Source organism: Siphateles boraxobius, unplaced genomic scaffold (assembly GCF_051911475.1).
Source record: "Siphateles boraxobius isolate OS27281-9 unplaced genomic scaffold, OSU_SipBor_1 65, whole genome shotgun sequence".
Taxonomy (NCBI): Eukaryota; Metazoa; Chordata; class Actinopteri; order Cypriniformes; family Leuciscidae; genus Siphateles; species Siphateles boraxobius.
In genome coordinates this window covers 960,001-984,695 of record NW_027509192.1, presented here as the reverse complement: position 1 = coordinate 984,695, position 24,695 = coordinate 960,001, and the positions used below count along the sequence as shown (strand labels likewise).

Below are 24,695 nucleotides of genomic sequence, written 5' to 3'. Positions count from 1 at the left end.
AACTGATAAGAATTTACATGTGTACCTTGAAATGCAATGTAAGTCACTTTGGATAAAAGCGTCTGCCAAATGCATGAATGTAAATGTGTCAAAATTATCCACATCAACAAATGCATGCTTTGTGATTCTCCAGTGGGATTCCTGTACATCCCGCAAAGAAGAGAAAACATTCAGACTCTCCCAACGGCACTCTCAACTCCCAGATACTCACGGGCATCATCAAGCAAGAGCCAGGTACACACTCACACACACACACATGTATACAAACACGGTTGCATTTTCAGCACTATATGATGTTTGTGCATTCGTGCTTTCACAGGTTTGATGCAGGATGCAGAAAACTCATACCTGGATCCAAACTATCAGTGCATAAAGTGGCAGGCGCACCAGCAGAACAAATGGACTATGTTATACGACTCCAATGGAAAAGAACTGTGGGTGCTAATCCTACACACCTCTGCACTTAGATTTATGACAGAGGAATGAGAAATACACTGAGGGCAAAAGTGTGTGTTTGGGATTTAATGGGGTATAGGGAGGTATCAGGCTGTACTAAAAGAGATAGAAAAGAGAGAGAGAGATGGATGGTAGCGGCCAGGGAATTCCTATGAGGTGAGCAGTGTGTAGGAGTGAGAGCAAGAGCAGAGATCTGACTTACAAGAGAGAGGAATGAGGACGAACAGAGAGAAAGATCATGAAAAAATGGCATGACTTTAGGTCAACGATAACAAACAAAAAATTAGCTCAGGACTTGGGTTATTCTTAGTAAGTTTTATGATAAACACACATTAAGTTTTTAAGTTTTACACCCTCTCCATGCTGATTTCTTTCTCTTTCTCTCTTTCTGCCTCTCCAGCCCGATGCCTACCTATAGGGTGGACGCGGATAAGGGTTTCAACTTCTCCTTGGCTGACGATGCATTTGTGTGTCAGAAAAAGAACCACTTCCAGGTGACCGTGTACATAGGAATGCCGGGAGATCCCAAATACGTGAAGACCAGTGAGGGGCTGCAGCCCATCGAATGCTTTTACATGAAACTCAACGGGGTCAAGGTGAGTCAAACAACCAGAAAAACAGTCATAACTACTGCTACTTATGTTTTTAAACTCTTGCATTATGTAGCATGTATTTATCTGCGTATTTTCCAGTTGGAAGCAATGAATCAGTCCATTAATGTGGAACAGTCACAGTCTGACCGGAGCAAAAGACCCTTTAAACCAGTGTTGTAAGTCTTTTTACACCAGTTGTGGGAGTTTCTGTGAAATATCACATGTCAAGTGTGTGGATTTGAGGCATGTGACATAAATGTTAGCCACTTGTTTTACAGAGTGACATTGCCGCCAGAGCAGGTTACAAAGGTAACGGTGGGCCGTCTCCACTTCAGCGAGACCACAGCCAATAACATGAGGAAGAAAGGCAAGCCGAACCCCGACCAGAGGTATGAATTATTGCCATGACAAAGAAAACCTAACCAGGTTTACTTACAACATATATTGTTTATTGACAACACCTGTATCTGATTACCACAGACAAAAGTACTTAACTCTTTCCCCGTCAGCGTTTTTGAAAAAAGTTGCCCGCCACTGCCAACATTTTTGATCATTTTCATAAAAGTTTCATGGCCCCAGAATATTTTGTTGTCTCTGAACATGCAATATATCAAAAGAAAGAACAGACCCTCTGCTTTTAAACAACAACAAAAAGTTTGGTAACACTTTCTATGAAGTCCATGCTTATAATTAATTTTAGCCCCATTTATACTTACTTATAAGTAAATTATTAAAAATATACATTTTTCGACCATTTGTATTAAGGATTTCTGTATTTCCCCTTATTATTTTATTACAGGAATTATTGTTCATATTTACATTTACAAAAAATCTACGTTAAATGTTTAGAGCACATCTTCATGATTTTGTAACATTTGCTTTGGGAAAATTGCATCCTATATTTTCACTTTAATTAAAGCCATCAATGATGCATTTATAGAAGTTAGTAACGGCATCACTCAAAATTTGTATTTATAAGAACACAACACGGCTATTAATAACAATACATTCACTTATTTGACAGAAATGAATCTGAATTACTAAAAAGTAATTGTAACTAATTAATATTTATAAATCAGTGTATAATGGATTATGAGCATGCATGCACATTGAAAACGCAAATGCATGAATTATAAGTAATTATAAATAGTATACTTAACTATAACTGTTCTTATAATGCAGTATAGGTCTTAATGAGTCTTTATAAATATATTTATAGAATAGTAATCTTATAAATAAGTATAAATAGAGCTATAATTCATTATAAGCGTAGGCTTCATAGAAAGTGTAACCAAATGTTTTATTCTAGCTTCATGCATTTTTTTTGTAACACTTGAATGTGGGTAAGTTTCATAAAACCATTCTTCCAGATGGGTTTCAGAACGATGATCAAAATACAGATGGAGTAAATCGAGTTCATCAACACTCCCAAAGCTTCAGTCCTGTAGCTCGTCCTGGGTCAACATTTCATTCAGTAACATTAGGCTGATTTATATGCTGTTTATCCCATTATCTTACATATGCATATGTTTACATAAGCTATCACTTGTTTCTGCTTCTTCTTCGCCTGTGTTTTGATCAGGAGATTCAGTACTCTTTCAGAAGATGTGTAATAACAGTAATAACTGTATAACAGAGAAAACACGGGAAGGCCGGAAAATTACGTCAATGGCAGGGAAAGAGTTAATACATAAAAAACATTCAGTCTTATTACTGTAAAATTGTCAAAATCGTCAGCGAGTCACTAAACTGTCCATAGATATTATGTAATGTCAAAATAGCACAGAAAAGTCTTCTAAAGCTCTTTTGATTTCTCATTTAAAACATTTGAATTTGTATTTGTGTAGGTACTTCATGCTGGTAGTTGCTCTTCAGGCTCAGAGTCACAGTCAGAGCTTCACGGTGGCGGCTCACGTCTCCGAGAGGATCATCGTCAGGGTAACCGCTGTCAGTCTGGTCGTGTCTGTCTGACCGACCTCCTCCAATCACAGCCTGTTTCTGTGTGTCAATTATCCGCCTCTGACCAATCACTGTTACTGTTACAGTCTGCAGTGCTCAAATGATTCGGTTTAATGCTCCTGACTTTGTTTGCATCTATTTTTGATTTCTTGCCTCTTTGTTTCAATGTTTTTTTGTGTATTTGTTTTTTTAATGGCATTTTTTACTTTTTATTCTTATTGAGAGATTACAATTCTGATGAAGTAATAAATCTTTATTAGGAATGCACTGATACCACTTCTTCCAGAAAGAGTATGATACCAATACTTTGTTTTTTGTACTTGCCAATACTGATTACCAATACCTGTTTTCAATTAATTAGACATTTTTACAAATATTAGGTAGAGAAACCAAAAGAAAATTAACCATATTGACTGGCTTAATTTGTTTAATGAATAGATGTCATTTTCAAACTTTATTACACTGCAAAAAAAAATTCTTACTCAATATTTTTCTTTTGTTTTTCAGTACAAATATCTAAACATTCTTAAATCCAGATTGAGAAGCAAAATCACATAAGATAACATGGCTTGTTTTCTAAAAAAAACATGATCAAAATTAACTGACTACACAAAACAAGAAAAAATATCTGAGGTCAGAAAACTAAACTTGTTTACCCTTTAAATTAACTTTATTTTTCTGACCCCACTGGTAGATATTTTTTCTTGTATTAAAGCATAAAATCGTTTAATTTTTATACATTTTTCAGAAAACAAAACTTAATATCTTGCTTCTTGAGTAAAAGTACTTTGATTTAAAAATATTTAGATATCTAGTCATTTGTACTGGAAAATAAGACAAAAATATTGAAGAAGAAAACAATTTTTTGCGGTATATGCCTGTTAAATAAATTTATTGTACAAGCTTCTGTTACTTTCCGTTCATTCTGTTGCTCTGTTGTATTTTATCTTTCAATTAATCTCACAGCGCACATCCTGAGCTGCTCCAGTGTAGCGGTACAGTGATCACATGATGTTTTCCTGTACTAATGTAGCGATGCACTCATACCAAAATCATGCAACAGTTAATCTTTTTACGTACTTTGTCCTACATGATTTAGTTTTATTCCAAATGACGCACGTGTGTTGAGTGTGCAAACAGCAAGCAGAAGTGCGTATCTGAACATTTAAAAAAAAACAACTACAATATCAGGACCGATGCCAATATCGGTATCAGTGCATCCCTAATCTTGATTATATGCTAAATGTGTATTCAAAGTTTTATGTGTAAATTTATTTAAAAATCAGCTGAATTTGCAGTAACACAAGACCTTCCCTTCCCAGCCAATTACATAAATTATTGCTCTATTACTTAGTTCTTTCTCTCTCTCTCTCTCTCTCTCTCTCTCTCTCTCTCTCTCTCTCTCTCTCTCTCTCTCTCTCTCTCTCTCTCTCTCTCTCTCTCTCTCTCTCTCTCTCTCTCTCTCTCTCAGGCATCTAATCCAGGTCAGTTTGAGAGTGACAGTGAAGTGTTGTGGCAGAGAGGGCAGATGCAAGACTCTGTGTATCATCACGGTCGAGTGGGCATCAACACGGACCGGCCGGACGAGGCCCTGGTTATCCATGGCAATGTGAAGGTCATGGGGTCCCTGGTGCATCCTTCCGACATTAGAGCCAAGGAGAATGTGAAGGAGGTGTGTGCATGCATATCTCGCTTTTGTGCCACACTTACCAACAGCGGGGGAATAGAAAACATTTTTAATTGGCCCTGAAACTATTTTCATCATGTTTTTAATTTGATAATGGAATAATTGAGCTATTTTTGCTTTTATAAGTGCACAAATATCGCTCTCACTTTCTTTCTCTCTCTCTCTCTCTCTCTCTCTCCAGGTGGACACCACTGATAACCTGAGGCGGATTTCTCAAATGAGGCTGGTGCATTATCAGTATAAGCCTGAGTTTGCAGCCACAGTGGGCATCGACACCACTGCTGAGACCGGTACTGTCCCCACAGACCAGCTCCAGTCCCCAGCTGGGATCATTCTTCACATTAAAATCTAAATATTTTGCATTGAAAAATTACGCTTATTTGCAGGGCTATCAAAATAATTTAACTCTTATCATTGTGTCCGGACAGTAATGAGAATTTGCATTGCTGAAAATGTGCTCATGAAAATAATGTTACTTTAACTCGACACAAGTCAGTTATTTTAGTATTATTTTTCTTTTAATAGCATTTATTAATATATTGTATTATCTTTTATTTGTATATTTTCAATATTCATTTTAGTTTAAGTTTTAATAATTTAGTTATGTGCTTTTGTAATTTAGATTTTTTTTTAATTTATATATATTTCTATTTAGCTTTAATTCACTTTTATTTTAGTTTTAGTAATTTTAGTACTTAAACTTGTTTATTTCAGTTAGTTGCCCAGGCAACATTTCTAAACAAATTTTTAAAGTTAAGGTTTTCATCTAATATTTATATCTTATTTTATTTAAGATTTATTTAGTTTAGTTTTTATTTTAGTAAACTGCTAAATATATCATTTTTATATTCTCTTTTTGATTATGGGATGAAATGTGAGCCACGCATTACTTTGTGAGATTTATTCATAAAAGATTATTTAGTTATAATCACTATTTAGTAGCCTAATTTTGGACTGTAAAACTAGTGCTTAACAGAAACTTTGCGTGTGTGTGTGTGTGTGTGTGGCAATATCCAAAATCCTTGTCCTTGTGGGGAAATTTTTTGGTCCCCATGAGGAAGACAGCTTATAAATCATACTAAATGTTTTTCGAAAACTGCAGAAAGTTGTGTGTGGTGGGTTGGTTTAGGGGTAGAGTTAGTGTAAGGGGAGAGAATATACACTTTGTACAGTATAAAAATCATTACGTCTATGGAAAATCCCCATAAAACATGGATTTGTGTGTGTTATCAGGGGTGATCGCTCAGGAGGTCCAGCAGATTCTTCCGGAGGCTGTGAAAGAGGGAGGAGACGTGGTGTGTGCTAACGGAGAGACCATCCCTAATCTACTGGTGGTCAATAAAGTACGAGCGCTCACACGCATTCCTACAAATACCCACACAGTCTCTCTGCCTCCCTCTCATGTGTGTGTGTTTGATGCTACAGGACCGGATCTTCATGGAGAATGTGGGAGCGGTGAAGGAGCTCTGCAAACTCACTGATAATCTGGAGACTCGCATTGACGAGCTCGAACGCTGGAGCCGAAAACTCGCCAAACTGCGCCGGCTAGACAGCATGAAGAGCTCAGTCAGTGGAGGCACAGTCAGGTGTGTGTGTGTGTGTGTGTTTATGAAGCTGTGCGCTCACAGGTGCATCTGTTTGAGTGAATTCAAAGTAAAGAAGTCTGAAGAAATATGCTCCTTTTTTCTAGCCAATCAGGAAGCTATTTTAGCAGAACAGGAAGTGGGCCACTCAAGAAAAAAACAGCTAAGCCAGGAAGCAAGGTATGATTTAAGACAGACTACCTCTTTTAAAAAAATATACAGACACTGTATTTCAAGTTATTATGCAAGTGACATATCAGTAGGATTTTAGCACAAATAAACATTCAGATTTTAGCGTTTCTTTGTTTTATTTCTCATATCTTTTTAGAAAACTGGTATCAATCTCAGACAGGTTTGTTAAATAGTTTGCCAGGTCTACTTAGGTCTATGGAAAACCTACTTAAATATACTGTTGAACATTATTAAGCAAGTCACAGTTCTCATGTAATATGGGGAGGAAGAAAGATCTTACTGAAGAAGAAGAGCATGAAATGGTGCAATGTCCTGCAAAAGGCATGAAAACAACTAATGTTTTGCGAAGGCTGAATGAAGGTTATCGAACTATCTTAAGATTTGTGAGTGCATTAAAGGTCCCATGATATGAAATTTTTTAACATTAATATGAGTTCCCCTAGCCTGTGTATGGTCCCCCAGTGTCTAGAAATTTCAATCGGTGTAAACCGAGCTTTGGCTATCTTTCTCCGCCTTTGAGAAAATGAAAGCTCAGACGAGCTGATCTTGAATCTTCCCCGTATGACGTCATAAAGGTTACCTCCCCTTTCTCTGCTTTTTTCCCGCCCAGAGATTTTAACCCGCCCATTAAAAAATTAGCTAGGAAGTACGAACACGTGCGATTTGAGTTTTTCCTCGAGAAACAGCATGGCGTGTGAATGAGCGAAGCACGGCCGTTGCTCAATAATAGAATGTACAAATGAACACAGGAGTATTTTTTTAGTTCCTTCATCCAAGCCCCAGAAGAACCAGTGGATTATATATATATATATACAGGGCTGCCAACTTTTGAGTTTAGCTTGGCGTGAGACTACTCCAAGGGGGGGGGGGGGGGGTTGGGGGGGGCTGGGGGGGGGTTGGTCTGCACACGCAAGGTCTCTCGCTCGCTTACCTCTGCCGTGCGCGCGGTTTGGAGCACAATATCTTTACTCTAGATTACGGGATATTTAACTAATTTGCGGTATAACTAGTCGATCGCGAGTGGCTCAACAGGTAGATATATAGATAAACTCATCTTTCAGGCATTTTACCTACCGGGTTGACACTTAAGCGTGAGAAATCGGGGGTGTGGCGTGAGAGCGTGAGAATTGGGTCAATTGCGTGTGTCTCACGCTCAATGCGTGAGAGTTGGCAGCCCTGTATTATATATATGCAGGTGTCGAGTAGAGTTAACTCTTGAGGAGTAAATCATTGGTTATGTGTAACATGACTTCATTATACGAGGACATTGAGAACTTTGTCATCAAAAAAATAAGCCACATTACAGGCTTCTCTAAACTACAAATATTACTGATATAAATGCTAATACAGCTTTAAAACGTTAGCAAATCAGAGCAACATGAAAAGGCAACAGTAGGCTAGCTACATGATAATAACTAACAGCATACGTAAACCATCGGGATAAAGTACCGTATCCAGACATAATATTTTAAACTAACCATTCGGAGATGTCCTGCTGGAGCCGCTTTTTTGCAACTTCTTCATCCGTTGCTTCTCCATCCGGACCAGATTCTGGGTCAAGCTGAAATGCTTGTGTCTGCGTGCCATTGCAATATATCCAATGTAAACATGCATGGTACCGTTGCCGCAAGCTGGTCAAGGCCACACCTGCCCTACACCTTGCCCCGCCTTTCTCCTCCTCATTAGCATTTAAAGCTACAGACACTGAAACGGCACATCTGAAGGAAAGCTCATTGTGGGTTGGCTTATAGTGGCTATAATTCTGTACCAAGGATGAATTTTGGGAAAAGGATTTCAGACACAGTACGACGGACCACTAAGGCCTATATCAAAGCCTACAAAAAGAAGCATGTCATGGGACCTTTAAAGCACAGAAGACCCGGTCAGATAAAGGCTTATTAGGGACGTTTCTGTCAAACAAATTAATTGTACTAAAAGGGCAGCTATAAAAAAGCCACTGTTGAGCAGCAAACAGGGAGGCTGTTTAAAGCTGCTGGTTTCTCTGAAGTCTCAAGAACCTCTCAATGCAGGCTGGCAGTTGTGCGTAAAGTTGCATTTCAGCCACTCCTAACCAAAGCTCAAAAAGAGAAAGGTTTACAGTGGGTTTATAAATACATAGAGACTCTTCACTGACGAATGCTGTGATTGTGGATGGTTGATAAATGGCAACCCTGTCCCAACAAGACTGCATAGTCAGCAAGGCTGAAGATTTAGGGGCAGGAATATTGGGAAGTAAGATGGAAGGTCCCTTTAGGGTCTCTGAGGGCGTCAAAATGACTTCTGTGGAAGATATGTGGAATTCATAACTGACCATTATATACTATGGTATAAAAAGAAGGATTGTGCCTTCTAATATAAAACCATTTTCAAGCACTATCCCATAATGCAAAAATCTTGTGTGAAAATGTATTTCTACACTCATTGTAAACATTTCTCTTGATATGAGATATGATGAGATTCAGTGGAATTGAGTAAAATTGAATGGGATGGGACAAGATAAGGTACTGTGAGATGGAATGGGATAGAATGATTGTCGAGATGTGTGTTGCAGAGGTCCGTCCCGGAGCAGAGTTGCCTGAGTCACAGATTCATGCAGGGCACCATCCTGGCGCTGGTCATCATAATGGCCTTCAGGTCAGAGAGGAAATCATTCAACCCAAAACATTAGAATCAATATTCTGAGTCTCTGTTTCATGCTCATTATCATCTCTCTCTGTCTCGTTCTTTAGTGTCATATCCATGTCCATCCTCTATGTGCTCAATCTTCAACACCATGGAAGCATAAATGATGTTGAGGGGTATGTACATGTTCACACACAAGCATCCATTCACATGTACACACCAGCACATCATGCTCAGATGACTTCTCTTTGTTCCTGCCTGCTCTCGTTTGATCTCCTCTTGCTTATTTCTCTCAGTGTGGTTTGCAGCTCTGCGTCCCACTGCCTTCTTTTCGTCTCTTGGACGCCCTTCCTCACTACAACAGTCACATTCTGTCCATCCTTCTGTCTGTGGTATGCTGTCCACTTCCCTTATCTCTGTTCCTCTATCACTTCATCTTCTCATCCAGCTCTGAAAGATTTCCCTGTTTTTAAATGTAATTTATTCCTGAAATGTTTTTCTCAAGGAACATTTCTTCTCATTATTAATGTTAAAAACAGTTGTGCTGCTTCATTTTTTATTGGAAACTACAACACATTTATTATTCTGTTCAAAAGAACAGCATTTATTTGAAATAGAAATCTTTATAAAAGTCTCATTTTAATGCATCCTTGCCGAATAAAAATATACATTTCTTTTTAAAAACTCTTTCTGACACCAAAGTTTAGAATGGTAGTGTAGACTTTTCATGTCAAATTATCAACGGTGTCTGCGAAGTTCATTAAAGGTATAGAGCTATAATAAATGTGGACAGCAGCTCAGATCATTTGATCTTAGGTGAATTGATGAGACATGTTTGAGTTCATATTGAGAAGTCTGGCTAGTATCTTGGAAAATCTGCACAAGTTTGAGACATTTATTCTCCGTTATCTTTCTGAAAAAAAAAAACAGTTGAGATATAAAGAGACCTCATGTGATTTCTATGGTATAATATCTCTGTTTCAGCAGGTCTCGTTCTGCTCTGGGTTCGGCTCGCCAGGCTTCTTTCTCCCCTGTCAGAGTGACAACATCCACTCTCTCCACAGGTCCCAGAAAACACACTCACACAAATAATGCACATGTTGTATTTTTACAGTATGCATATTTTGATTAATAGTTTTATAGAAGGTCATTATCTGCTTACAGACTCCACATCCCCATCATTGTCCAATCACCCGCCCTGCTGCCCTCCAACACCTGCCACAACCAACCAATCAGCCACTATCAGTCTGTCGCCAGGCAACAACCAATCCACTCCAGGTCTGACAACTACATCACAACATAAATGACAAATTTGGACAGAATGAAAGTTTTTGAATATGCTGCCATCAGAGCTGTTACAAATCACTCAGTAAAACTTTCATTGAAGCCTTTATATGTAATGCATTATAAAAGTTTATACCTTGTAATGCACCTTTAAATGCATTGAATGATCTCATGTAAGAGTTATAATACATTATAATACTTACCTATTCATTGTTACACTTTTGGAAAGTATAATTCATTAAAACACATGACAAACAAACAATTTCAGATGTAACAAGGAATCTACAAATATTTAATGCTTTTTAACTTTGGATACAATTACTTGAAAAAACAATGGATTATAATATACATTATGAATACCTTAATAATGCATTATACGTAAAGGCTTCAAGTAAAGTGTTACCAATGACTCTTTAAAGATTAAAATGAATTTAAAGTTGATCTACTTTCTTAATAAATGTCTTCCTCTACATTTTTTCCTGGTCAAAAAGACTTTTCTGTTTAACAAAAATACATCATATTATGAAGGAAAACTTTTTTGGGTTGAATCATTGATTCGGTTTAATGAATGAATCAGTGAATTGCCACATCAAGGATAATGAAAGCTCCTCTATCCTCCTCTTTTTGTTAGATTAAGAAAAAGAAAATATAGTTTCGTTTCTCTCACTGTCTCTCTCGCTCTCAGACTCCAGCACTGCCATTCCCACCCAGGCCACTATTAATAAGAAGGCAAAGTCTCGGCCGCTGGACAAAGACAGCCGGAACAAGAACCGTCTGAGTCACACGTCGGCTCCTCAGTTTCTCAGCAAAGCCAAGCGGCCGCCTCAACCTCCCGAGCTGAGCGGAGCAACCAAACGCTTGCCTGGGGGACAACAGCCCCCGCCCCGTAGACAGCGCAGTGTCAACACACAGGGTACACACACACACACACATATATACATACGTATAGAGTAGAACTTTGTAGAATTAATCTATTATTATACCTTTTTCAATGTCTTGATTTTGGTTTTTGGCTCTACTAGAATAGGTTTTCATGCTTGAATGTTCGAAAAAGACCATCACCTCTCTTCCCGGTCTGTCAGTAACGCTCAGGGGTGCGTTTCCTGTACAACAATGTAACTCGCTGCGTAAATACTATGGTATGATGCATAATTGAAGAAATGATTTAGCTAGTCACGAATCCGTGCTGTCGCAAATTTGTCGTTCAACCACGTTGGTTAATGATGTCACGCAACGCAGGTGGTCGAGTAATAACTTCTTTTATCGAGTTAATGCTATAGATTTTTTGTTATATATTACGGACATGGCATCTGAGAAAAAAAAAAACAGTGCTAAAACTAAAAGTAAATGACATTTGCATGTTTATTCGAAATGAAAGATATAGATCCCGAATTTTTGCTCAAGATAAGGATTTAGTCCACATGTCATGCAAACAAGAAAAAACTTATAACCACAGGTCGAGAGCTCTCGTTTCCGAACACACAACTTTGAGATGCTGTTTGCGAATTTTCGTGGGAACTATGTTTTCGGGAAACACGGACTCGTTGAACTGTGCTGATAATGATGGAACTTGCGACCATAGTTGGCTAACGATACTTTCGGGAAACACACCCCTGATCTCTATGAAGCGCAAAGTGCTCTGATTGGTTGGCTGGAGCAGTGTGTTGTGATTGGTCAAGCACTTCAAGCGTGTTTTGGAAATGTCCCGCCTCTTTCCATAACCTCCAGTTTCAACTTTATTCTGCGTATTAATTATTTAAATGAGGAATATTGTGACATGTTCGTTCCCGGAAGAAAAGTCAAGACTACAATGGACGCGTTTCACGGAGTTACGAAACAGTGACACTGATATAAAGAATAACTCACACGTTTTATACATATATATATACAGTATATGTATGTTTTATACACAGGTGGAAATCCACTAGCCCGTCTGAGTAAACTACACATCCTCGAGATGGATCAGGAGATCAAAATGCTTGATTGTTCCGCATCTGAGAGCTGCAGGTGTGTGTGTGTGTGTTCAGATCGCTATAATGGCTCACAAAATGGCCAGTTATCCAGCAGCACTGATTTCTTCAGGCATCTGATGTCTTTTATTCATTTGCAGCTTTACCGTGTTTCTAAATGGAGACAAAAACTCATCTATGTCTTACATAACTCTGCACATGATGTGAGTATAAACACACACGGTTAAGAGATTTGCTTCATAAGATATGACTCCTCACTGATAAGATGTGTTTTACTGTAAAGTGTTTTGTAGTGTGTCATATTTCAGTAATTGATCAATGGATGTCCTCAGACACATCCTCAGTTGTCTTTATCCTCTGACCCTAGAATCACCCCTGAGATACTAACACACACATCTGACTCATCGAGATCTCTTCTTCTCTTTAAGCTCCTCTGAGGTGGTGTGGGTGTGGCGGTGTGGAGCCACCAGGGGGCGTCTCTGTTCAAATCATCCAGAAGCCTCTTTCTCATTAGAGCGGAGCACTTTTACAACGGTGAGATTATTGGTCCTATTTTACAGGGGTTTTTTCATCTGCTTACACACAAAAAGAGCTCATGAAAGAAGAGCTTTAGGTTTTGAATAACTGTGTGTATATGATATATCCAAAAATGTGTTTGCAATGTAAGACAAATGTTTGCTTTTGAGATGTGTTTGAGATATTTGAAATGCAGTGCTTCATTTTGCAAGAGATGTGAGGCATTTTGCATTTAGTGTGTGCAATTATTTGATTTGTGTGTAAAGTTTTGAAAAAAAAAGAGGCAAAGTTTTGAAAATGTGTGTAAGCAGTTGAAAAAAGCTGTGAGAGGAATTGCACCTGTAGTAACTGAGAACGTCACTCCTTAAATATGCTTCGCTTGTCACATGCAAACTTTTTTTCTAACAGGGGACCAGCCACCTGTGGTCACTTCCTGTAATGCCTTTTCAAGAGGTCACCTATCATTTCAGAGTGTCACATTCAGTGAGTGGACTTCAGACATAACTGTTTATCTCACGCTCTTTCAATGTGTCCTAACCAGAAAAAAAATATCATATTAAATTGTGCATGCTTAGGAAACTGATTTTCAGTGTTATACGCAAGTTAACCATTTAACCTCTCTGTCAACAGAGTCAAAATGGATGTAGCAGTGAAGATGACGTTGTGTCCTCCCAGTGCTCTGAGTACAGTTTCCTCATTCAAAGCAAATGCTAAGGAGCGTCAAGATTCATGTCGTTCAGCTTCAGCTTCTCCTGTGTCCACTCGTATCGCCACCCCAGATTCAAAGACTGTTTTATCTGGGCGGCTGTTAAAGACGTCTTATCTGTGTTTGTTCTGCGCATATTTGTACAAGACGAAAGGAAAATGAGCATATTTCAAAAATAATTTTTCTTACGAGATCACTTAGCCTTAACCTCAATGACATATCACTTATATTTACACTTGCACACAGACACATTTACATACATTTCTTTTGATTAGCCAAGATATAATATAAACAGGTACCAGTGCATGGGCTGTTGGGTGGAGCTCATGTTCTGCAGTCTTTCTGTAAACTCGACTGTTACACCATGAACTGCACTTAAAGTCAACAAGAAATCAAAAAGGACCCTATTTCATTTCTTAAAGAGGCCATATGATGCTGTTTTAAAAGTTCATTATTTTGTTTATTGGGTGTATTAAAATAGGTTACCGTGCTTTAATGCTCAAAACACATTTTTCACATACTGTACATTATTGCAGCCCCTCTATTCCCAGTCTGTCTGAAATGCACTGATTTCTATTAAGCCCCTCCTTCTGAAGAGCTCAGAGTGCTCTGATTGGCCAGCTGACCCAGTGCGTTGTGATTGGCCGAAAACCTCAAGCAAGTGTCAGAAATGTAACGCTCATTACTGTAATCATGAGTTTCAGCTTTATTTCATGCTAATAATATTTCACATTGTGACATGGATGTTTGAGGAAGTAATATCTCGACGTGGATCGAGGTGTTTTAGGCAGGTCTGGATCTGCGTTCTCTGTTAGACAGGCTAGATTAAATCACTTTGTGGGAAACTATGAGCTTTGTAACTGTGCAGATCATATACATGCACCGACAGATACATTACACACTAAATGACAAGGAAAATATTAAAAAGCATCATATAGCCTCTTTAAAACATCCCAGCAAGCAATTTTGCATTTAAAAGACGTCTAATAGCCGTCCAAATACAGCCCTGATATCTAGGCTAAAAAATGTAATAGACGTCTAAGCATAACCCAAGAACAGAGTCATCAATTAGATAACATGTCAAAGAAATGAAACCAAACACCTTGTAATCTCTGTTGACTTTGGTTACATGATGGAATATCATACATCTCACAAGTTATTTTGGCAAAAACGACGTGTAACCAAATTCAAGGTAATTTTGGCTAGAAGTGTTACTCATAGCCGGACTACGGTATATTGGGTCTATAGTTAACCTTGACGGTGAAATGATGGCTATTGCTTTCTGGGGTGTTTCTGCTCTTATTGTGACATCTCGACAGTTTCATGAATTTTAACCAGCTTGCTCGGCAAGATTCTGTTCTAACTCTTGCTTCGCTATGACGTGAGGTTGAGCTGGCAGAGAATATTCATAGATATAAACACCAGATGTCGCCTTGGCTACGGCAGTTCATTGGAACGAACGCGTCAATAGAGCCGCCATCATGGAACAGGGGAGCTCCTCCTCTTTAACGCTTTGGCGTCAATGTAGGAAAAGGTCTAACGGAAATAAAATCACCATAAATCGTCATGAATGCGATTTTCTATTTTTTTTGGTTCGTTCCAACGGTCAGACATGCATTGAGTCCAGAGAAATTTAAAAACATTCTTGTGAAATGTAATCCCTTGCCGTCTGGTTTTTAGATTTAGTTCGTGTGAACATCCATACGCAGCAGAAAAGTCCGGCATTCAGCGTTACCTAGCTACTTCCTATGACAAGACCCCTGTTCCAAGATGGCGGCGGATTTGACGCATGCTTAGAACCCCAAGGCGACATCTAGTGTAATGTATATATTTATGGAGAATATTAGAGAGTTGATGCTATGTTTCCTGCTATAGCACCACTTGTGACAGTGCTGACAATGCAAGGCATGCTTGCACTACATTATGCAACAGTGCATGAAACCAAACTCGCTTGGCTAGAAGCGATTGCTTTTGCCTTTTTAATACCGGCTTTAACGGATCTGCATACTCATTTTTAAAGTCTTTTCATTTTTTCTGCACACTGGAAATGGCTTTAACTGCACCAACTGGCTCATTATTAATGAGACACGAATCAGGTTATTTACCTCGCGGTTTGGTGAACTTAGGGTTAATTTCTGCAGTCACGTCCACTGGAGAGATACAGTTAAATACAGATATGAAGTAAGCAGTGTAGAAAGTATCTAAATTTAATATGGTTGACATAGTTACCGCAGTAAATATATCATCTCATATCGAGAAAGAATTAAAAGAGGAACCATTACTACTGGATTTGTGAGTTAAAGTCACTGGATTTCTCTTTAAAACTGGATAGACTGGAACCAATAGCAATCGTAAGTCAAACACTGGCAAAAACACTGGATCGTACACTCATTAACTGTCAGGAAACACTTCAAATTGAGTTTTTACTATGGTACTTAATCTTCCCTTTTACACCATATGTTCTTTCTTTTGTTTTAAATGCATTGTTTTAACTTTAGTATGCTGCTATGCATACTATACAAGCCGTAACCAATGATTGTGTTCAAAATAGATGTTTTGAACAGTTTATATGCAGTATATTCTTGTATAGTTTTATCTGAACGTTACTTGTCTAACAGTTGGAGCATCACTTTTGATCAGAACGGCGATTCTCCGAGAATTTCTCAGACAATGTCCCATATTTTGAGTATTACTAAATAAAACCCAGTAGATTTATGGTTATTGTAATCCAGCACTGTGTGAATTTCAATGCATTATTTTGAGTTTTTTTGTCTTTTGTTTGTTTATTATCCTTGTACACTTAACATGTTGGTGTTATAGATATTGTTTGAATATTTTAAAGCAATAAGGAAAGCCATAAAGTAGTCTTTGTAAGGCTGGGTAACGTGATTATGATGGTCAAATCATGAAGAGAACCAGGAAAGTGTTGACTGAAAATTGTTGTGCACTAAAATTACTATTTCCATAATTCCACACTAATGGATGAGTATAAACACAGTTTAAAATCTAATATATGGATATTTGTTAAAAATCATAGGGAATATCACATATTCTGTCCTGAGTAAACCAGCCTTTTGTGGAAGCACTTCCAAACTATGCACTGTAAATATTTTTTCTAATGTTTTCTGTGACATCTAAAACTGTTTAAATGCTCTGTAAAATATAAAACATCCTTTAAATGTTTTTGTGAAAATTCAGTTTGGTTTTTATTTGTTTTAACTTTCATTATGTACAACCATATCCTTTATTTCTGTTCTTTTTACTCTTCATTAAATTAGTTTTTTTAACATGTAATTTTACTACTTTTATGCTTTGTTAATCATAACATGTTTGGTTAAAAACATTGCATTTTAAACATTTTAAATAACTCGTCTTAAGTTTGGTAAAGCATTTCTTGTTCATCAATGACTAGTATAAAATTACATGAACTGATTTTACCACCAAAGGACAGAGAAGAAAAACTATATTTTTCTCAGTGTTCAGTTTTGTTTTGTTTGTCTTTATGGCTCAAAGCCCAGTAAGAACTAAAATATTTTTTAAAACCTAATTCACTATTGTGTTTTTGTCCCTGAACATTTTCTCATTTCCTTCGCTTTATCTGAGCTTTCTGAAAGCCATGTTGTATATTGATACATAATCATTATTTTTAGTTCAGCTGCATAATTTCAGTCTCACTTCTTTTTTTTTTACATGTATGTATACTGATGTCATAATACAAATGTATGCAAGCATGATGCATAAATTAAATAAATATTTTTTTCTGGATACTAAATTTAAATTCTTCCTTGTGTTACAGTCATAACACACTCCCTTCCAGGGAGGAATTTTATTTTGTATGGTGATATCCATAGACATAGTAAGTACAGTATTTATTATGTCTATGGTGATATATATCTACCAGTGAGGACTTTTATTTTGTATGTGATATCTATCTAACAGGGAGGAATTTTATATTGTATGGTGATATCCCTAGACATAGTAAATACAGTATTTATTATGTCTATGGTATTATCTTTCTATCAGGGAGGAATTTTATTTTGTTGGATGATATCTATCCGTCGATCAGGGAGGACTTTTATTTTGTATGGTGATATCTATCTGTCGATCAGGGAGGACTTTTATTTTGTATGGTGATATCTATCTATCAGGGAGGAATTTTATTTTGTATGGTGATATCTGTCTATCAGGGAGGACTTTTATTTTGTATGACGCTGTTAGTCACTCCTCTTCCGGACAGTCTTCCCTTACGTGGCTGTTCTTGCTCTTCTTCCGGTCGGAGACGGATTCATCCTTTACCTGTCACACGATGGTAAGTAACGCATGATTTAACAGCGAATAATTATGTTTTTAAACCCCCGAGAGTCCAGTAATGAATTGAAACGGCAAATAACGTATCTAGTATTTTCTTTTATCGCTCTTGTCTTGTTAAATTGCATTTAGCGTTAGCAGTTAGCCGCTGATGTCAGTCAGGAGTCTGCTGATGTTTTTTTTTTTTTACTGCGGACACAAATAAAAAAAAGTTTTACAAAATATCTTATGCATGTTTTAATCATAAATATGTATCTGTATAGGCTTCATGTTAACTTATAATATAGGTTATGCAGAGAGAAGTGTTGCACTATTAATTTAGCAAGTCAGTCAGTTTTATTATTGTCTTCACCTTTATGTATTGTGTAACGTTATATCCACCGACAGTTTTGTCAAAGGTTAATCTCACCTCTGTTTGGAATTTCTAAGTAAATATTGAAGAAATAATGATGTATGATTTTCTACTCTTTAGATATCCATATTGGTAAAACCAGATCAGTTCAGCTCTTTTATACACCTGTTCTTTCAAGTCTCTTTATGTCATGTTTGTGTTGTTTTTATTGTTATTTGATTTTATCACGTGATGACGAGCATCTTGAGATGAATCAGTCCTGATATCAGTGTAAATGGCTGTTTGTGCAGGAGTTGGAAGCCATGACGAGATACACCAGCCCGGTGAACCCGGCCGTGTTCCCCCACCTCACCATAGTGCTGCTGGCCATCGGCATGTTCTTCACTGCCTGGTTCTTTGTGTATCCTTCACTATTAACAGTTCCTTTCTGTAATCCCATCAGATATGCATGGAAGCTTGTTTCCGCCTCAAAAAAAAAAAGGAAATTGTGACCATCTCGCTATTCAAAAAAATGTTACCAAAAAGGTCATTGCAACTTAACAATTAAGACTTTTCTTCTTGCAGAATTGTGAGAATGACCTTTGACAAATGAACATTGTGTTGCAATGACCTTTTTTCCATGATGGAAACAACAACAAAAACAGAATTGCAAGAAAAAAGTCAAAATTGTGAGAAAAAGACAAGATATAAACTCAGAATTCTGAGATAAACATTTTCAGTTCTGAGACGGAAAGTCAGAATTGTGAGATAAAGTCGCAATTACCTTTTTTTGTGTGTGACTGGAACAAAAACAGAATTGTGAGATGTAAACTCGTCTTGCATTTGTGAGAAAAAGACAGATTTGCGAGAAATACACTCCAAACTGATAGATATGAACTTGCAGTTCTGAGAAGAAAAGTCTGAATTTGTGAAATAAAAACTCGCAATTGCAAGAGAAAAAATAAGTATTGTGAGATAAAAAGTCATAATTGCCTCTTTTCGTGACGGAAACTAAGACGGTGTTGCGAGATGTAAACTCAGAATTGAGAGAGTCAAAATTACAAGATGTTAATGAGATGTTTTGCGATAGTGAGAAAAGATTCAGAATTGTGAGAGAAAAAGTTGCAATTCCCTTTATTTTTAGTTTTTATTCCGTGGCAGAAAAAAAGCTTCCATAGATAATGTGATTGTAAACTTAAGCTTAAAAAGATGAGTCTGTGCATCCTTGACACTTTCTCAGATATGAAGTAACGTCCACGAAGTACACGAGAGACGTGTACAAAGAGCTGCTGATTTCTCTGGTGGCGTCGCTCTTCATGGGCTTCGGCGTTCTCTTCCTCTTACTCTGGGTCGGCATTTTTGTCTGAAAGTGAGTGTCTCTAGTGCCTCTTCACTATTATTCAGATACATCACACTTTTTATTAGTATATTTTGAATTACTTTTATTACATCAAGTTAAACTTGCATAATAATTAGTTACAATTTTTATTTTATTTCAGTTAATGACATATTTTTGAAAGAAAATGGTTTAGTTAACTGTAATAACCCTAGTCTGTAGCTTGATCAGTTTATATATTATCCTTGAAATTACAGTATTTACAGTCCATGAATTCTGCATGCATGATGGAAACCTTTGCAGTCTGAAATCATTATTTATGACATCTGTTATATTTGTGTTTGTCAGGTTGTGGAAATGTACATGTTAAGGAAAACATTCCAAGTTAATCAGAAAGTTTTTTTCCGGGACTTCCAGCTTTGTCACAGACGTGCCGGAATTTTGGATGGAGTTTGCACTGACATGATGGACGGGAATGTGGGTTATTATTTCGAAAATAAAAGGTTTTGTTAGAAAATAAAAAATGATTCTTGGTTTTCATTTTCCTCCACTGTTATTTTTGAGATTATTTGTCCTTGATTCATTTTAATTTTTAACCTATGGAAGTTTGTTTCCGCCACAGAATAAAAAAGGTAATAGCGACTTTTCTCACAATTCTAACTTTTCTCATAATTTTGTGATGTAAACTCTCAATTGTGAGTTATAAAGTCAGAATCACGATATATACATTTGCAGTTCTGAGAAAAAAAAGTCTGGCTTTTTCCCCTCAGAATTGGACTTTATACACTCACCTAAAGGATTATTAGGAAAACCTGTTCAATTTCTCATTAATGTAATTATCTAATCAACCAATCACATGGCAGTTGCTTCAGTGCATTTAGGGGTGTGGTCCTGGTCAAGACAATCTCCTGAACTCCAAACTGAATGTCAGAATGGGAAAGAAAGGTGATTTAAGCAATTTTGAGCGTGGCATAGTTGTTGGTGCCAGACAGGCCAGGCCGGTCTGAGTATTTCACAATCTGCTCAGTTACCGGGATGTTCACTCACAACCATTTCTAGGGTTTACAAAGAATGGTGTGAAGAGGGAAAAACATCCAGTATGCGGCAGTACTGTGGGCGAAAATGCCTTGTTGATGCTAGAGGTCAGAGGAGAATGGGCCGACTGATTCAAGCTGATAGAAGAGCAACTTTGACTGAAATAACCACTCGTTACAACCGAGGTATGCAGCAAAGCATTTATGAAGCCACAACACGCACAACCTTGAGGCGGATGCGCTACAACAGCAGAAGACCCCACCGGGTACCACTCATTTCCACTACAAATAGGAAAAAGAGGCTACAATTTGCAAGAGCTCACCAAAATTGGACAGTTGAAGACTGGAAAAATGGTGCCTGGTCTGATGAGTCTCGATTTCTGTTGAGACATTCAGATGGTAGAGTCAACAGAATGAGAACATGGATCCATCATGCCTTGTTACCACTGTGCAGGCTGCTGGTGGTGGTGTAATGGTGTGGGGGATGTTTTCTTGGCACACTTTAGGCCCCTTAGTGCCAATTGGGCATCGTTTAAATGCCACGGCCTACCTGAGCATTGTTTCTGACCATGTCCATCCCTTTATGGCCATTGTGTACCCATCCTCTTATGGCTACTTCCAGCAGGATAATGCACCATGTCACAAAGCTCAAATCATTTCAAATTGGTTTCTTGAACATGACAATGAGTTCACTATACTAAAATGGCCCCCACAGTCACCAGATCTCAACCCAATAGAGCATCTTTGGGATGTGGTTGAACGGGAGCTTCATGCCCTGGATGTGCATCCCACAAATCTCCATCAAATGCAAGTTGCTATCCTATCAATATGGGCCAGCATTTCTAAAGAATGCTTTCAGCACCTTGTTGAATCAATGCCACGCAGAATTAAGGCAGTTCTTAAGGCGAAAGGGGGTCAAACACAGTATTAGTATGGTGTTACTAATAATCCTTTAGGTGAGGGTATATCATAATTGTGAGATTATATCAAACAAATCTAAAAAATAAAAAAAGTTAGAATTGCGAGAAATATGCAAATGCTAGAAAAGTCAGAATTGCAAGAAAAATTTTAAGAAAAGTTGCAATTCTGACTTTTTCTCGCAGTTTCTGCTTTTTCTCAAAATTGCGAGATATAAACTCTTAATTGTGAGTTGTAAGTCAGAAATGTGAGAAATAAACTTGCCGTTTTAAGAAAAAAGGGAATTGCGATATAAACTTGCAATTGTGAGAAAAAAAGTTAGAATTGCAACTTTTTATTTATTTCAGACTTTTCAATTCTCACTTTTTTTTCTCACAATTACGTGCTATAAACTCGCAATTGCAATATAAAAAGGTTGCAATTTCCCCTTATTCAGTTGTGGAAACAAGCTTCCAAATTAACCTCAATTGTAAGTCACTTTCATAAAATTAAATGCAACTGTATATTTCTATTAAAATCATCATTTGACGAATTGACGGGGGAAAAAACATGCTTTTTTTTTTATTCACACTGACCTTAGCCATGGGTTCTCATCTCTTTTTGGTACATTTTAACCAGGTTCACTTTCCAAGCTTTTTAACCCCAACCAATAGAATTGGTTAATAATTAATTATTAATATTTATTAATATTTATTAATTATAGTAAATATATATATAATCGTAACACATTTCTGTCATTATGTCTTCACACAGCATTATGTCATAGAGCTTCAAACAGCATTAATCATTGTTTTGTTCAGAGACAGACTAATGTTTCCTAAAATAAGATCTCAGTAGGTTCCTTGCGTTCATGCACATGATGTGAGGGGTGAGATGGCTGGGTATTTGAAAACATGGCATGCTATTTGTGTCCTGCGGGCTGTTTGTGGAGCGTAAAACCCCAATCCGAGCTTAATCTGACAGATCAGAATAGAGCAGTCTGTCAGCGGTGAGATCGTCGCCGGTCTCGCAGCCAAAGCGACTACTAAAGCATCAGATATATATACCAGATATATATACAGTACAGTATAGTCAACATTTGAAGTGGATCAAAAGTTATACATGCATTTTGAACAATACTTCTTGTCTCGCACTCTAAAAACGGCTGGGTTGTTTCAACCCAATTTTGGGTCAAATATGGACAAACCCAGCCTATAATTAAGATTTTTACATTACATTTTAAACCCAACGTTTGGGTTTGTCCATATTTGACCAAAAGTTGGTTAAAACACCCAGCATTTTTTAGAGTGCCGGACAACTTTGATGAATTTTTTGATTCACTTCAAATGTTGACTACTGTGTATATATATATATATATATTTGGAAGCCATATATGTATATCAGAAGAAATTCTGTGAATTTCCGACACGGAATAAAATATGTAATGGCAACTTTTCCCCCTCGCAATTCTGAGAATTTTCCCACAGAATTGTGTAATAAACTGTCGCAATTTCCTTTTTTATACCATGGTGGGAAAAAAGCAATTGCGAGATGTAAATTCAGGAATGAGAGGGGGAAAAAGTCAGAATTGTGAGATAAAAGTCACTATGACCTTCTTTAAAAAACAATGTGTGGCAAAAAACAACAACAACAGAATTGTGAGGTGTAGATATGGCTGAAACTTGGCAGGAAGAAGTTTCATTATAGACACGAGTCAGTCCAATGGAAAATGTTTATTAGCGGTCACAGAAGAATAAAATCACGATTACAGCATAACAAGTGCACTGACGCTCTGCTGTTTACTCACTTCATGTAGTGTTGGGGTGAACTGTGAGGCACTTTGTTGATGCTCCGTCTACGATTTTGGAGGATATTTATGAAAATATTACAAACACATTTTTAAAAAACTGGGTCAACATACAAAAAAACCTCCCAGCTCCAATATGACGATTCTTCAGACCAAATTCCACTCGTCTTTTCAAAGGCAAACTGAAGTGAACGAAACCTCTCGTGGCTCGACTGTACAATCAAACGCTCCAGCGCTGATCCAAAACAATATAAAAAGAGCATTTAGTGCTACTACACGTTACACAGGATAGCAATGCTTATAGAAAGTCACTGTAAAATTGTAGCTTTACACCTGGAGGCAGTGAGATCATTTGTGCGAGGACATCTTTAGAAACCTTCAGACATCATGTTTTAGGATCTGCTTTATTTCTCGTTGCTCTCATCAGTGATTTAAAACACAAAATCTCTCCATTTGCTCTTGTGCTCCATTGGAAGTCATCTTGCCTCTTCTCTACAATTCAGAGGTTTGTTTTAAGATGGCGAGGCTCTGACTGAGTCCATCTGTTTTGTTTCTGGAAATGCTTTGGGTGAGTTTTTTAGATTGTTTCGCACAATATTAACGTCCCTGATGCGCCGGTTTGGGTTGGTTTCCAGTCGTTTGGTTTCTCACTGTCGCGCTCTAGCGAATGCGTCACGAAGCCACGGGGAATCCTCGTAAAGTCTGGGGTCTCCCAGGTACTCGGTTGTGCGTTTGTAGAAGTAATAATACAACACAGCAGCTGAAGAGACACACAACCATCAGCATGTAACTTCTGTGAAACAGCAAAACTGCTAAATATGGCTTGACGATTAAAGGTGCATTGTGTAATATTCAAGAGGATCTGTTGACAGAAATGCAATATCATATACATAACTGTTTTCAGTGGTGCATAAAGACCTTACATAATGAACCGTTATATTTTTATTACGTTAGAATGAGCAGTTTCTGTCTACACTTCTTATATTGAAGTGCACCGACATGTTCCTACAGGAGCCCGAAACGGACAAACGCGTTTCATCACTATGTTGTTCTTCATGCAAAGAAGCTAAGCTAAAGTCAGCGGATAAAACACTGACACAATGATGAACAATATTCGCAATAACATATCGCTTTACTGAATAATTAAGTAAATATAATTTCTTAATTTATCTTTGTAAAGAAACATCATTGCTGAACTGGCTACTCTCTGCTTTCTCAGATGACGACATCATTTCCTGTCGGCCACCGTAACTTCTGTTGGTTGCAATTCGCAACCTCATCGCTAGATGCCGCTAAAAATGACACACTGCACCTTTAACAGTTTGATTGTCAGGAAATGGCCTCATCACGCCTCTGATTTGATCACACCTCTACAACAGCTTATGTGTGATGAGAGGAAGGTTAGGCCTGAATC

At 37.6% G+C, this 24,695-nt stretch overlaps 3 protein-coding genes across 14 annotated transcripts in view; 2 read left to right on the top strand and 1 right to left on the bottom strand.

Annotated features, from left to right (window-relative positions):
- The window catches only part of myrf (myelin regulatory factor), a 34,451-nt gene extending 17,111 nt beyond the window's left edge, over positions 1-17,340 (top strand). The window contains exons 6-28 of one of the 12 annotated variants that reach the window (XR_013196593.1): positions 134-234; positions 320-434; positions 857-1,052; positions 1,149-1,225; positions 1,328-1,438; positions 2,897-2,996; positions 4,480-4,680; positions 4,877-4,985; positions 5,929-6,038; positions 6,121-6,281; positions 6,386-6,458; positions 9,022-9,104; positions 9,200-9,268; positions 9,389-9,484; positions 10,080-10,156; positions 10,257-10,370; positions 11,062-11,289; positions 12,290-12,383; positions 12,487-12,549; positions 12,775-12,880; positions 13,271-13,345; positions 13,493-14,872; positions 15,375-17,340. Coding sequence is in view for 11 of the 12 variants with exons in the window: in XM_077210077.1 (XP_077066192.1) it covers positions 134-234; positions 320-434; positions 857-1,052; positions 1,149-1,225; positions 1,313-1,438; positions 2,897-2,996; positions 4,480-4,680; positions 4,877-4,985; positions 5,929-6,038; positions 6,121-6,281; positions 6,386-6,458; positions 9,022-9,104; positions 9,200-9,268; positions 9,389-9,484; positions 10,077-10,156; positions 10,257-10,370; positions 11,062-11,289; positions 12,290-12,383; positions 12,487-12,549; positions 12,775-12,880; positions 13,271-13,345; positions 13,493-13,576 (2,461 nt within the window). In the remaining variant the exon portion in view is untranslated. Of the gene's footprint in view, positions 1-133; positions 235-319; positions 435-856; positions 1,053-1,148; positions 1,226-1,312; positions 1,439-2,896; positions 2,997-4,479; positions 4,681-4,876; positions 4,986-5,928; positions 6,039-6,120; positions 6,282-6,385; positions 6,459-9,021; positions 9,105-9,199; positions 9,269-9,388; positions 9,485-10,076; positions 10,157-10,256; positions 10,371-11,061; positions 11,290-12,289; positions 12,384-12,486; positions 12,550-12,774; positions 12,881-13,270; positions 13,346-13,492 lie in introns of all 12 variants that reach the window. The other 11 variants (XM_077210080.1, XM_077210083.1, XM_077210084.1 and 8 more) reach the window with 11 other exon arrangements.
- Positions 17,341-17,797: 457 nt separating this feature from the next.
- Positions 17,798-20,067, top strand: tmem258 (transmembrane protein 258). The gene is made up of 4 exons (XM_077209884.1): positions 17,798-17,877; positions 18,519-18,628; positions 19,448-19,576; positions 19,892-20,067. Exons 1-3 carry the CDS (start codon positions 17,875-17,877, stop codon positions 19,572-19,574), a joined length of 240 nt encoding a protein of 79 aa, XP_077065999.1. The 5' UTR covers positions 17,798-17,874; the 3' UTR covers positions 19,575-19,576; positions 19,892-20,067.
- Positions 20,068-23,188: 3,121 nt separating this feature from the next.
- Positions 23,189-24,695, bottom strand: part of tmem138 (transmembrane protein 138) — a 10,280-nt gene continuing 8,773 nt past the window's right edge. Inside the window, exon 6 of the mRNA XM_077210074.1 lies at positions 23,189-24,041. Within this exon, the coding sequence (XP_077066189.1) occupies positions 23,929-24,041 (113 nt within the window). The 3' untranslated portion in view covers positions 23,189-23,928. The remainder of the gene's footprint in view (positions 24,042-24,695) is intronic.